This window comes from Athene cunicularia (assembly GCF_003259725.1).
Source record: "Athene cunicularia isolate RWA chromosome 12 unlocalized genomic scaffold, athCun1 chr12_part1, whole genome shotgun sequence".
NCBI classification, from domain to species: Eukaryota; Metazoa; Chordata; class Aves; order Strigiformes; family Strigidae; genus Athene; species Athene cunicularia.
In genome coordinates, this window is record NW_020799116.1 from 1115671 (window position 1) to 1128707 (window position 13037).

The 13037-nt window shown below is 47.7% G+C and overlaps 1 protein-coding gene across 3 annotated transcripts in view; it reads left to right on the top strand.

Moving 5' to 3' along the window:
• The window catches only part of MGLL (monoglyceride lipase), a 114793-nt gene that overhangs the window by 87951 nt on the left and 13805 nt on the right, over positions 1-13037 (top strand). For all 3 annotated transcript variants that reach the window (XM_026857379.1, XM_026857378.1, XM_026857380.1), the window contains one exon: positions 11634-11770. In XM_026857379.1, the coding sequence (XP_026713180.1) occupies positions 11634-11770 (137 nt within the window). The remainder of the gene's footprint in view (positions 1-11633; positions 11771-13037) is intronic.

Genomic DNA, 13037 nt, shown 5'->3' on the forward strand with positions numbered 1-13037 from the left:
GTCCCAGCTAAGCCTGTGCTTTACTCCACCCTCCCTCAGTATTGCCCCATGAATGGGAATAACCACAAGGAGAGATTTCCTGGGGCATTAAAACTGATGCCACAGAGCCTGTCCTGGGGCACTTGGGGGTTAATTCCTCTGAAGATACCGTCAGCAGATTCAGTTCATGGGGAAAGCTGTTATACCCACAGCATCTCTAATGCTGGGATTTATTCAGGGCTTGGCAGTACTCTCCAATTTGAGAATCCTTGTTTAGCTTCAAAAATAATTTAAAAAGTGCTGAATTGTAGATGGTACAAAGACTGATGCTCTCAACCCAGATCCCTTAAAATTGTCGTTCTCTACATTGCACTTATTTTCTGGTTCTGAATTTATCAAAGACAATGTGTGCTGGGAGACCCTGGCAGTTTGTCTAAGGCAGCCTGATCCGCCGTGGTGCCAAATTCATGCTCAGTTCGGCGGAGGGCTGGGGGAAGGGAGAGGAGGCTGGGGGCTTTTCTGAACTGAGACTGCCTGGTATGACCTGGTATTTCGATTACAGTCCCGTGTCTTTTCATGAACCTTGCACCTATCCTGCCCAGATTTTGAAGGGAGTTTGCTCTGAGCTGCAAACAGACCCTCACTGGCTGACTGCAAAGCAGCTGGCATAGCCCGAAAGCAACGTACAGGTCTGTAACCTTCAGCGGCTCAACACTTGTACCTGTGCGTTGGTTACTGAAGTGCAGACCTGCCAGATAGTGTTCGCTGTCTACTGTCAGCTAGCCACGGTTTGAAATGAGTGATAGAGCACAGAAAGCAATAACCTGCCTGTTTGATCCTGGCTTGTTTGGTAAATATATATGTAGTGAGGATTTCGGAGTTGCAGGGAGGAGAAAAGGGCATCAAGTGCTACAAAGCAGCTGCAACAATAACACTGAAATCAATCTCTACCCAGAAAGAACAGCTTTGCTGCAGGACGAATTTAGTAGAGCTATTTTCTGCCATGCTACTTTCCCCGTGACTTTCCCCGTGCACCATCTAAATACCACCCAGCCATCAGCCAACTGGCAGCCGTGGGGCTCTGCTCTGGCACTCCGGGCAGCGTTGTCCCACCCCGGAACGCTCCCTGCCAGACCTGCTTCATCAGAAGGTTTTTTCTTAATTGCATTGCTCCTGGTCAGTTTGAGCGAGCTATAGCTCTGTGCGGATGTACCCTGTTAAAAAAGAAAAGAAAAATTAAAAAAGCCTACCCTTATTTCAGATAATCCCCCCTCTGCTCTCCCATTGAGCTTGTGCAAAGTGGGTATAAAAAGCTATCAGCTCTGGAAGAGTGCTATTTCCTTCATGACTTGCCAGGAAAGGGGACAAATCCCGTCTAATGAGAGTGGCACTGCCATGTGGCAATGTGAAGGAGTGAAGCAAAAAGCAAAAATCTCTTTAACTCTGTGGGAAAGCTCCCTTTGGACAGGTTGATTTGAGAACTGGAAGTGCAGCCCATGGGGAGAACTGACCCTGAATGCAGGAGTTTGGGAGCTCTGGTTTGCTAATGACCTTTTGGCAAATTAACTGGTAAAGCACTTTGCCGTTGCCTTAGAATACGATTCCTACTTTTAAGAAACATTATTATTATTCATTTGCCAGTTGCTGAAAAAAATTATATAACCAAAAAAAAAATCTGTGCCAAGATTGCTTTGGAATAGAGAAATGCTGTACTCGGGCGCCAGGAATCTCACAGACTAAACAGAACCCACTGGGAGCCCTTGCTCTATATGGGAACTCGTGTTTATTTTAACATGTAAATAAACTGGGTGAAAAATGGGCCTTTTACATTATTTTTTTTTTGCTGTTGATGTGGGTTCCCAATGGGTGGTCTGCGTGGAGGGGAACCTTCTGAAGACAGCTTGAAAGGAAGTTGTGCCTGTCCCCCAAGACATCCGTCAGCAGCGTGGAGGGAGTTCTTACATGATCCAGCTTTCATCTTCTTCTTGATGCCTAAGCCACTGTTAGCAGGGAAGAATTAGGACTGTCTTCCCTGAGATGAATTGATTCGATTGTTTTCTCAAGCATAAAAATATTCAAGGCACACGCCTGGATTTTGCAGTGAGCTAGCTCTGGGCTGATGCTGCAGTGTGCTGGGCAGGGCTCCTGCTCGGGGATCAAGAGGTGGGTCATTAACTTGCAGCGCTCTTTGGAGGGGAACAATCAGGCGGGTTGTGCAAACTCTCAGGCAGGGCAAATGAAACCGTCTTTAAGCAAATAGAAGAGCAAGAAATGAATGGCCTTTGTTAAGGAAAAAATGGAAATGTTTTCTAGTTAAACAAGCTGTCATTTAGGACTTAATAGCATGTGCGTGTTGGAGAGCCAACCCACATGCCAGCCGTGCTTCGGAATAAATGGGCAGGGAAGGGGAAGGGGAGTGTGCGGTTCCACTCCAGCGCTGGCTTTTTCATTGAAAACTCTGACATTTTGAATTGGTGCCCCAGCTGTTCTAAAGCTGGAACTTGGATCGGAAAGTTAATGCTAGTGGACTTTCATCCTTCTTTTCATTAGAGAAAAAAATTGTTTGCACTTTTTTTTTTAAATTTTATGATAAAGTAAAAAACCAACGGAATATTATATATGTGTTTTTAAAGCTAAATTAAAACAGCAGGGAGATTGTCCTTGGCTGCTCTCCTCTTCCAGTGAGTGTGAAACCCTGGTGACCATTCGTGGTATCTTCAGTCATACGTGGAGAGCAGAAAAGAGGCCCATCTCTGTCCTTAAAAGATCAGCAGCGTATAGGTCAAGTGAACTAGTGAGACCCTGGATTAACTCCAGAAAAATCCATGCAGTTTTTTTTCTGTGGTGTCTGAGCACTGATACTGGTTTGATGTCATGCCAGAATGTCTTTGAAGACTAACTCTGATTCTAAATAAAGTCGCCTCAATGATACTTCAGGAAATCATCTGCTCCTCTTGAAAGAGGACAAAATCTCAGTGCAACACTGCAAGGATAACTGTAAAAAATTATTATAGGGCCTTAAATAAAATCACTTACTGCCAGATTATAAGACTCCTTAGAGGCACCATAAATTGTGCCTCGCTGATTATATATCTTACATTTACAGTGCGATTTTCATCCCATGGGAAAAGAGATTAGATTAGGAATCGTTTTACCCATCACCAAAAGAAACTCTTCTGCAGAGGAGCTCAACAGCTGCTCAACCATCTACGCCAGCTTTGTGCAGCGGTTTCAGATCATGGATCCCGGTAGCCTGGTGGAGAAGGACGTTCCTTTCAGCTGTCTTTTGCTTTAATATTCTTGAGGGCTGGCTTGTGAGGTGGCATCGCAGAAGGGGCTGAGGCAGAAAGTGCAGTTCTGTTGTGTTTGAACTTTGTGGAAAAGGAACTGGGCTCCACATTCCTCTTTCACAGTCCTTAGCTTCCACCAGTCATGCCACACCAGCATCCTGCTTTTGTGACAGGAGTGACAAAGCTCCAGGCAGCACGGGGAGTCACTACGGTATGTGCAGGTTTCCGTTACAGGACATCCCAGCAGACACTGACGTTTCTAGTCTGGGCACAGTGAGTGCCATTTGTAAATGCAGCCTATGAAGAGCTCATTATTTTGCAACACAAACACTCAGATGGTTTTTTTCAGCATGTTTTCATGAGCAACATGATGTTCCAGGAAGACTTCTAAGGAACTGCAATTCAGAGCCAAATTCAGCAACAGCATAAGAAATGGGCAAGTCTTCCAAAGCCAGAAGAACTGTGCTTGTATCCATTAGAGATGAATTGGCTCTTAACATTGACAGAAACAGTTTGCCTTGTCGGACAGAATTAACGACTGCTCTGATATGTACCAGGTCATTTTGTTTGTCATCTCTGGAGTACAGAAAAGATTTAAAATGGTTTCAGCAAGGCGACTAGCTCTCTGCTCCCCAGCAATAAGGCACAAATAATTTTAGTATACAAAATTGCCTGTTTCTTTTTTTTTTCCCTAACCAAGACAACAAACAATATAACTCTGTGTGTGCACTATTCTAAAAATATCCCAGCTCTGCAAATGTGTCTCTGGTGTGGGAGGAGAAGGCTTTCAGTTTGCTCGACTCTTTGTGTGAGGCAAGTGAACAAAAACTATCCAGCAAATGCTGAAGGAAAAGTTATTTTCCTAACCTTGAGAAGGAAGAGGGAAGCTGATGAACTTGTGCATTCAGGACAAGACTCCCTTTTAGTAAGAGAGAGGCAGAACCCATCTGTAATTCTTAGTTGCATGCTCCGTACATAAGCCACCAAGGCTGGAGAGATACTTCTGCTGGGTACCATATCTAGTGGTTTTAATGTCATGGAAAACCCAGCGTGCTCACTGTATCTGTACAGGTGGTGTGAACAAAGAGATGCTGAGGACTACCCAGACGGAGAAGAGCAGTCAAAAGTTACTAAGGATAAGCGTGTGTTGAGCTGTATTTCAGATCCTCGAGGTACATAAAGGTGGAAGCAGTGGTGAGAGGGAGCCCTCTCCTTTTAGTTCCTGATGCTTCCCAGCTGATGTCCTCCTGGATGAAGCTGATGGATGATGTCCTCCTGGAGAAGCCTTAGACCATGGGCTTCTATGAGATATTCACAGTGTAAAGCTTGTCAGTACTGCAGAGCAGGTTTACTCTGCACTGTGCCCCATGGTCCTGTCTCCTGGTGGTGCAGACCCCAGGCTTAGCTGGAGCACTCCACAGCTCCCTTCCAGCCTAAGCACTGCTTTTTCTTCTTGTGGAGACCAGAGCTGTTGGGAGAGGATGAGAGAGATGGCACACAGCGAAGGCTGGGTCAGAGGGGCATTGAAAAGCTTCTCCCCAAGGTTTAGCTACAAAATACACTACAGCACATCAGCTGACCTGATCAGAGCCAGGGTAGCAGGGCGAATCCTAGGCCAGCTTACCCTGCTTTCTTGTCCTGCCTTTGCTCTGCACCTGCACGCAAACTGCTGAGCCACTGCTGAATGTCCTCTGTGCATCAGCTTGGTTTGGTTGGGGAATGGGAAAAGATAGGGGAAATAAAACCAGACAGGCTCCCTTGCTGTGATAAGTCTGTTCTCGGGGCAGGGAAGCTGCTTTGTTGAGCAGGAATCTGCAGGATGAACTTGGAGGTGCTTCCTGTGTGTATTTGTTCTGAGGGTGGAACATTTGCTTTACGTGTTCCTGACGGTACAGGCACAGTCTGTTGATTTTCCCAGATGTTGACTGTCCTGCTTTGAAGCTTCTTCCTGTTGTTTTAGTTGTTTTTGTGTCTGAATGGTGGATTAGATGTATTGCATGTTAAACAAATAATTAAACATTGAGAGCTTTGAAATCCAGTATGTTTAATTAATGAGCCTTGCTTGCTTGATGAAAAAGGACGTGTACTTGATTCAAAACAAGTATAGTTTTTTCAGTAGTGAACTGTTACGACAATTTGAAGTGTTTACTAGTTCATTAATATTTTTTTCATTAAACCTTAAAAAAAACACCCAAGCAGAAAATCAAGGCTTCACACAACATTTGCTATGTAAACCCATTATTAGTGTCATCTTGTGTATTGTCTCACCCACATTCCCCATCTATGTGCTTTCTCCCATCTCCTCCTCTGCAAAACCGTGCTGCCTTACAGTCTGGGATTAGAGTTAATTATTACTTTTAGATCTTGCAGTACCTTGGACCAAGGACTGTGATGATGCCCTGCAGTGCTGGGTGCTGTACAAGTGCAAAGAAAGCAGTCCTTGCTCAGAGGAGTTTCAGTAGTTCTCGTAAATACAGGCATCAGCCGTAATGCCTTGTGACATCACTTAATTACTGCTGCACTGGCTTCCAACACTGAAACACTCCTGAAAACCACATCTGCTTCATCTTCGGCTTTAAGTACGAGTTTTACCTCCGAGTCTGAATGCATTTTGTTTAGGGCAGAGAGGAGAGCAGAGGCAGACAAGGGTTGCTGTCTCCCAGTCTGTGGGGCCTGGGTATTAAAATGAGCTACCGAAGTGGTCCCTTCCCATAGCAGCGGGTCACAGGGTTGCTTGGGGTCTGCCACGGTGAGGTCCCCACCTGAGCAAGCTGCCACAAGCTCAGGAGGATCAGGGGAGATGAATTAGGTTGGCACATTTGCACCTTGTGCACCAAAAGAGCCAGCCAGATTTCTGTCACTGGCATCTCCCACCCACGGGCTCGAGACCCAGCATTGCTCCTCCGTGCAGGCCACCTGCAGAGTGAAAGCACCTATGAGAGCTTTTAATTACGCTTTTTTTCCCCTAACCCAGACAGTTTATCAGCAGGGAAGACATACTATTTTCATGTCTCTCTCCAGCAGCATCACCTGCTGGGGGGGGTGAAAGCAAAGAAGGGTGAGGTGGGCTCACCTTCCTGCAGTGTCAGCACTGGTGAGGAGCCCATCCTGTCTCCAGCGGGGGCAGGAAACAGAGGCAGAGGCCTTCAGGAGTAAAACAAATCTTTCATAAAGCTAATAAACACAAAATACTAGTGTAAAAACCTTTCAAAAGGCATTTAGGCATTTGCTTCAAATGGACTTGTCAGACCCCAACAAGCTTATTGATGAAGGAGGCAGCGAAAGAAGAGCGTCTTCAGCCTGGGCTTGGCTGTGGGCTCTAGCAAAAATCCTTCCTTCACACACCACTGGCTGCTCTGCGACGTGCTGCTGCCTGCTGCTACTGCGGAGCCAGTGCTGAGCAGTAAAATCACCCTTTCTGGCCTCCAGCAGCTCCTTAGGGAACTGACTTGCACCCATGCTTCAGCTTCTTAAATGCGACGCTGCGGGACTGAGCCCTGCCAGTGGTCCCCTCTGACATAATTACGCAGTGACCTTTCAGTGTGGAGCCTGCGGCACGGGAGCGACCCCTTGGCTGGGCAGCGGTGCCGGTCTCACCCTTAACTGCCTCTGAAAACCCCTGGTGCTCCTGTGTCAGTGCCGCGTGCCGAGGGACCGGTAAGCCTCGAGTGCCTGATCTTCTCCTAACTCCCCCTGTTCCTGGCTTTCCCACTTCATAACCTTGGAGATCTGTATCTAGAGAGGAAAACAGACACAAAGTCTGATGGATCCCGAGGCGGGAGTCAAGCCCTGCGTTCCCCCTGATTGTTTTTACCATCGGTTGGTTAGGGAGAGCATTTCACCCCACAGATGCCTGTGATGGTGTCCTCACTACAACTAAAATGGATCCAAACCATCCCCTTTCTCCCAAAGTTGGAAACCTCAAAATATGTGAAAAGTCAAGATACAGATCCTGCCTGGAGAATTACGGCTCCCCAGACAGACTTTTCATGTCCTCTCTCTCTGTTTTATGGCTTTTCCATAATAAATAGGGATCAAAGGCTGAAAAAACAACATTAGCCCATAATTTCTGCTCTCCCATGACTGTAAGCTTTAAGAAACAGCACTGAGATCGGTAAATTTACAGCGGCATAGCTGAAATCAACATTTGACCCTGCATTTCCCCTGTCACCTCATCTTCCGCAGCTCTGAGGAGTGATTCAGTCCACACGTGAGCATGCAGGGTCAGGCTGTGCCGTTGTCAGGAGGGTCTGGCACTTGGAAGGAGAAAGAAATATGTGTAGTGTGGGGGTTATATAAAAGTTGGTATTTGGAAAAAAAAGTTGTGCAACTGTCTGAGGGTGGACAAGGTATGCTGCCATGCTCCTCCATCCCTGCAGGGCCTCGGGGGAGGTGCTGATGTGCCAGGGTGTGCAGAGATGGGCACTGCCAGGCTGTCTATTTGCCTCACGCTTTGTTGGTCTTATTTAGTGTATTTAAGGACGGATTTCTTCAGCTCTGATGGGAGCCCACAGCCCCAGGAAAAAAGCATCGTGCCAGTGGAGACCCGGCACAGTTCCCTCGTCTGAATGAACGTGCCCCTCAGGCCCAGAGCTGGGGTGCTCGTTTCTTCAGGCAGTTCCCGTTTGGCCTTTGCTGCAGGGAAGGGAGCCTCGAGTTGCGCTGTGCTTTTGATTTACCTTTTTTCCAGCATATCTCCAATCTGACCAGGATGTCACATTTTTTTCAGGTGTGTGAGCCAATGTCAGCTGAAGAGTCGGGCTGCTTTGGTGTAGTTTTCAAAAGCAAAGCCCCACGGCACTGAGAAAAGGGGATTTGGGGAATGGAGGGACTTGTGGAAGTATGGATTTGCAGGGCCCCATGATCCATTACGCAGGCAGTGGTACGTACATGGCGATAACACACCCCCCAGAGCTCTGACACCTTCAAAGCTGAACCCTCAGCTTTGTCCTCCTGCACAGCCAGCCAGGATTCTTCCATCCAGAGAGGTGTGTAGCTTTGGAGGATCTACAACAATAGGTGAGATCATGCTCTGAATTCCTGCTTTCGACAGGATTGGCTGATCATGAATTATTGTTCTTGTCTCTACAGTGCCAGAACTGCAGAGCTCATGCAGAAAATACAGAGGGCCTAATCGCTATGACGTATCAGGCCAGATCACTGCAGCCTTTATTCAGACTTTGTTTGAGCAAAGTATGTTATTTTGCAGTGGTGTGTTTGGTTGGAAGTGGAGGCTTAGACCTTCTAATTCTAGATTTGCAACTGGAAAAGTGTGGTTTGGACTCTGATTTGTAAAGGCTTGCATCTAGGAAAGAGTGTCCACAGTTATCTCAGTGGACACAACCTGAAACGGTCGATCGCTGTGCTCGCTGCACACACACAGTGCTGGCAGGGAACCACACCAGCTGGATGGGAAGCCAGATTTGAAACCTGTTTGACAGTTGTTGATAACCAAGTGTGTCATGTGGATGTGCCCTGGCAGCCACAGCTCTTTACAGATGAGCATCTCATGACTATAACCTCCCACTGCCCTGTTGAAGCCAGGGGCCCCAGGGGGAGTGTTGTGATGAGGAACTCATGGAGCTGTGATTCTCATGACACTTCTCTGTTGCTTCTCTTGGGTGTTGTGTCACCTCTGGTTAGTTCCAGTTCCTGGGTGCAGGCAGTTCCCCTCCTCTTGCACCCACTGGCACTGTGGAACCGTTGTGTCAGATTAATTCCCAGCAAAACCCAAATAGCTTTACATCAAGGATGAACTTGACCTTTCATTCTTAACAGCTCTAAAGGCGAAAGAACAGGGAAAACCATGTCAGTATTCTTGACTCCATTGATGTTTGGTCTTCATGTCTTTCATCTAATAGAAGAGGTCTTTGTTCCTCACCCTGAAGCTTTCCCAGCTGGGAGATTCAAGCTTGCAATAAACTCATTCTCTGGTGCAGTAGGTTTGGTTTCTATAATAATAAAATAATAAAAGAACAGAGCCCAGCAATGCCATCTGGCTAACCTTGTGCAAGGGGCAGGGATGGTATCACAGCAATGACTGGCATGGCCTTCCTTTACCATATGTGCAGACAAACTGCTCCTCAAGCACTGCTGTGTGCCCTCTGAGTGGGGAGCAGTACTTCAGTAGTTAAAAGCAGGGTCAAAAGGTGGGTTCATTAAGTTATTAAAAAAAACCCCACCAAACCCTGCAGAAATCCAATGAGATGCCTGTCACAGCTATTGCACAAGTATTTCTTGGCTTCCACAGTCGTAACTGCCTGTTATGAGCAGCATCATTGTTACGTGGTAGGACCAGGGGATTTTCTCCATGCTGAAGGACCAAGGAGGCTTTCCAGACCTGCCTCTGTCTCATCCAAAATTATAGCAAAGCCTCACAGCTCTACACTGGTGAGTCACGGCCCATATAGGGACCTGGGCCACGGGGGGTTGCTATTTCTGCTTGCTCAGCTGTCTTCCACAGACACTGCAGAGAAGGTGATAGTCGAAGCAAGTGCAAGCAGCACCAGAGGAAAAAAGAAGTGCTAAGAGAAAATGCTCTTCTCTCTGGATTATTCAGCTCATATTAACTTGCTACATTTGAAGTTTAAATAATAGACAGATAGTGCGTTTGAGGTCCACAGAGTGGACTGGACGTGTATAAACCTGGCAAAATCTCACTTTCCATCTGTAATAAAAATCAGTTTAAAGTTAATAGAGCCACTACCCACACACGTGGCTTCACTTCTGCAGGTTATTGCAACTTGTATTTTATTTGGCTCTTTGATTTGTTTCTGGTCGCTGACCCACGGAGGATGCTCGAGGTATCGTGTTTTGGCAGGAGCTGGAGTGTGTGCCTGGGAAGCAGAACTGGTAATACGTTATTTATAACCCACCAGCTGACATCTGTGGGTTTACCTGGCAGACAGCGTGGCTGATGGCGGTGTCCACTGCCAGGAGACCCCGCTCTGGAGAGCACCTGCCAGGGCAAAAGTTTTTTTCAGTTTTTCTTAGATGTAGTGTATTTAGAAGTTCTGACTAATTTGCGAGGTGATTTTTTTTTTGATGGGTGGCAAGAAAATTAAGTTTAGACATAGTGATTTCTTCTGGTATGACTACTGCAGATCTAAGTGAGAAGCCTGCACCTTTCGGGCTGGGTAGGCAATGCTTTGCTTTGCTGATCACTAGAGGGGGTACCATCCAGCATGTAAACAATTATCAGGCACTTCACATCGTTTGACAAGTTATTGCCCCTTTGTGCCTTCAGGTCTGCCTAGGTTCCCACTGGAGAAGGCCTAGGGAGGCACACAGTGGGAGAGAGATGTCTGAGACTCCCTGTCCCATACACACGGGATGTGTTTTCCCTCTCACAATTTTCCTTAACAACCTGCGTGGAACAGAAACAAGCAAGGAGACTGGTTTTAAGGAAGAATCTTATTTGTGATAGATAATAACATGTACGTCTGGTCAGGTAGACATGCAAACCACTTCCCCAAGGTGGTATTAATTTCAAGCTTTTGCAAGCTCAGAATTGCCTGGGACTGTGTTTGAGGCAATGCTGGCTCCTCTGCCAGGGATGCCGCTGTTCCCATAGCAACCCACCATCTCCCGTTTTAGCCTTTCCCTTCCCTTTCCCTTCATCAGACAAGATAATTCCCAGATACAGAATGAGCTAACGGCATCCAGGTGCAGTACAGCTTGCATTAGCACTTGTTTAGGAGGAGCAGGCCACTTGATACTTTCCCACCACAGGCTTCTGCAACCACCGACACCTGGCCGCCTCTGCTGAGAGCTTCACCTCCTAGCAGGAAGGTTTCCAGCCCACCCAGTGCTCCAGGGTATCGGTGAGAAAAGGCAGGGCTCTGCAAAGCCCCCGCACACCCAGGCACTGGAAAAGGCTGTGTCCATGGCCCATTAAGTTTATAGAGACCATATCTAGTTAGAAATTTTCTGTTTCTTGCCAAGACACAGCAGTTATTGCTGCACAGTGAGCCACCGGCCTCCAGCAGCTGATCCCTGGGGCAAAAATCCATTTCCCAGGATGCACTGACCCACCTTCTCTGCAGCAAGGCAAGGCAGCCCCTCTGCTCTCCTCACCTGATGTCGAAGGCTGGGATTAGATCAGCACTCAGGTTTGAAGAGCAGGTAGAAACAGAGGGGGATATAAGATTATTTTTAAAAAATTCAGATCGTGGCCAGTATGGCACTTCTTTAACAGCTCTGTGCTTCCTCTGTATTTCTGCAGCACTCTTTCTGTTGAGAGATGACAGCAGGAGGTCAGGCTAGGACAGCAACAGTGCAACAGGCATGTTTCTGCTAAAGCCTTTCTCGCCTGCAACCACTGCTTCCAGTGACTCAGACACATGCTCTCCTTTTCCCCTACAGTTGGCCACGGGCAGAGCGAGGGCGATCGTATGGTTGTCTCAGATTTCCACGTCTTCATCAGGGACAGCTTGCAGCACATTGATCTCATGAAGAAAGAGCACCCCGAGCTGCCCATTCTCATTCTGGGGCACTCCATGGTAAGCACCGTCCCCTGTTCCTCCCGCTGGGACTCTCGCAGATGGCAGGAGATAGCTCAGCCCGCAGCAGGAAGAAAACCACAAGCAACCTTCCCTTCGGCTTCATTCCCTGACTGATTTGCCAGCGTGCCTTACCCCACAAGATCCGTCTTGAGTACAGTCAGTCCTTAACTTTTCTCCCCAGATCACGGCCCTAATTAGTGCCATTTGCAACAGTGGCCCTATTTTTTAATAGGACCGTTCATTCACACCACCACCTCCCTGCAGCATTGGGCTTCTTCCATTTTAACCAGTAACCAGGAGGTTAAGCCCTCCAAAGCTTTGTGAGCAGCTAGGGGCTGAAGCACAAAAATACCCTGTAGCCTCATTCTGTTAAACAGCCTAACAGGAAAATGTACCAGGGATTAGGGCTGCAAAAACAAAGGCACTGATTTGGTGAACAGATCTGAAGTCTGATTCCGAGAGCACGGGCCAAATCCCTTTATTCAAGCTAGCAATATTCCCACTGATGTCATTGATCTACTCTCCCTGCCTTCGCGGAGGAGAGGAAAATGAATAAGTTCTTTGGGATTCAGCCCATGCTCGGATAAACAGGCATTCCTGCATGAGAAGGCACGGCATGCTCTGAAGTGCTCGCTGCGCTCCAAAGCCGCTCTAACAAGGACCTAATTTCCCACTGAGGTCTTTGAGATGCTTCTTGCTGCTACTCCATTTAACAAGCCCCTGGTTCTCCGGTAGCGTGGAAGTTCACCAAATATTTCCCTTGGCAACTAATCCTCTGCAAATTTTCCCGAGCAAGCCAGCCAGATCCCTTCTGTCCGCCACCCCGCACACCACCAGCCCCTGTCCTCACGCAGCCTGGCTGGCCTTCGGCTCCCAACCATGGGCTGGGGGTTTGCTGTCAGGCCCTGGGCGCAGCGCTGAGGGGCTGGGGACGCTGAGGAGAAATATTTAACTTCCAGTAATTAGTGCAGATTTTCACATGCCGGGTGGCAGCACTGCCGTTGCCCAGGTTACCGGTGCCACAAGCGCGGAGCGAGCCTGGCTTCATGGCATCTCCCCAACGCAGCACCAGGCTGTCACGCTGTCAGAGTCTCAACTTATTTTTCAAGTCCCACCTGAACGACCACTTCAGAAATGTTCTTCTTAGTCCTTTTAACTGAGGGGGCCCCACGGCATCCTGGGGAGCCGCTGGACATTGCACGGAGAGCTGAGTTCAGTGTGCGTGAGGGTTCACAGCATGAGAACAGAAACCAGGGCTCTTCTC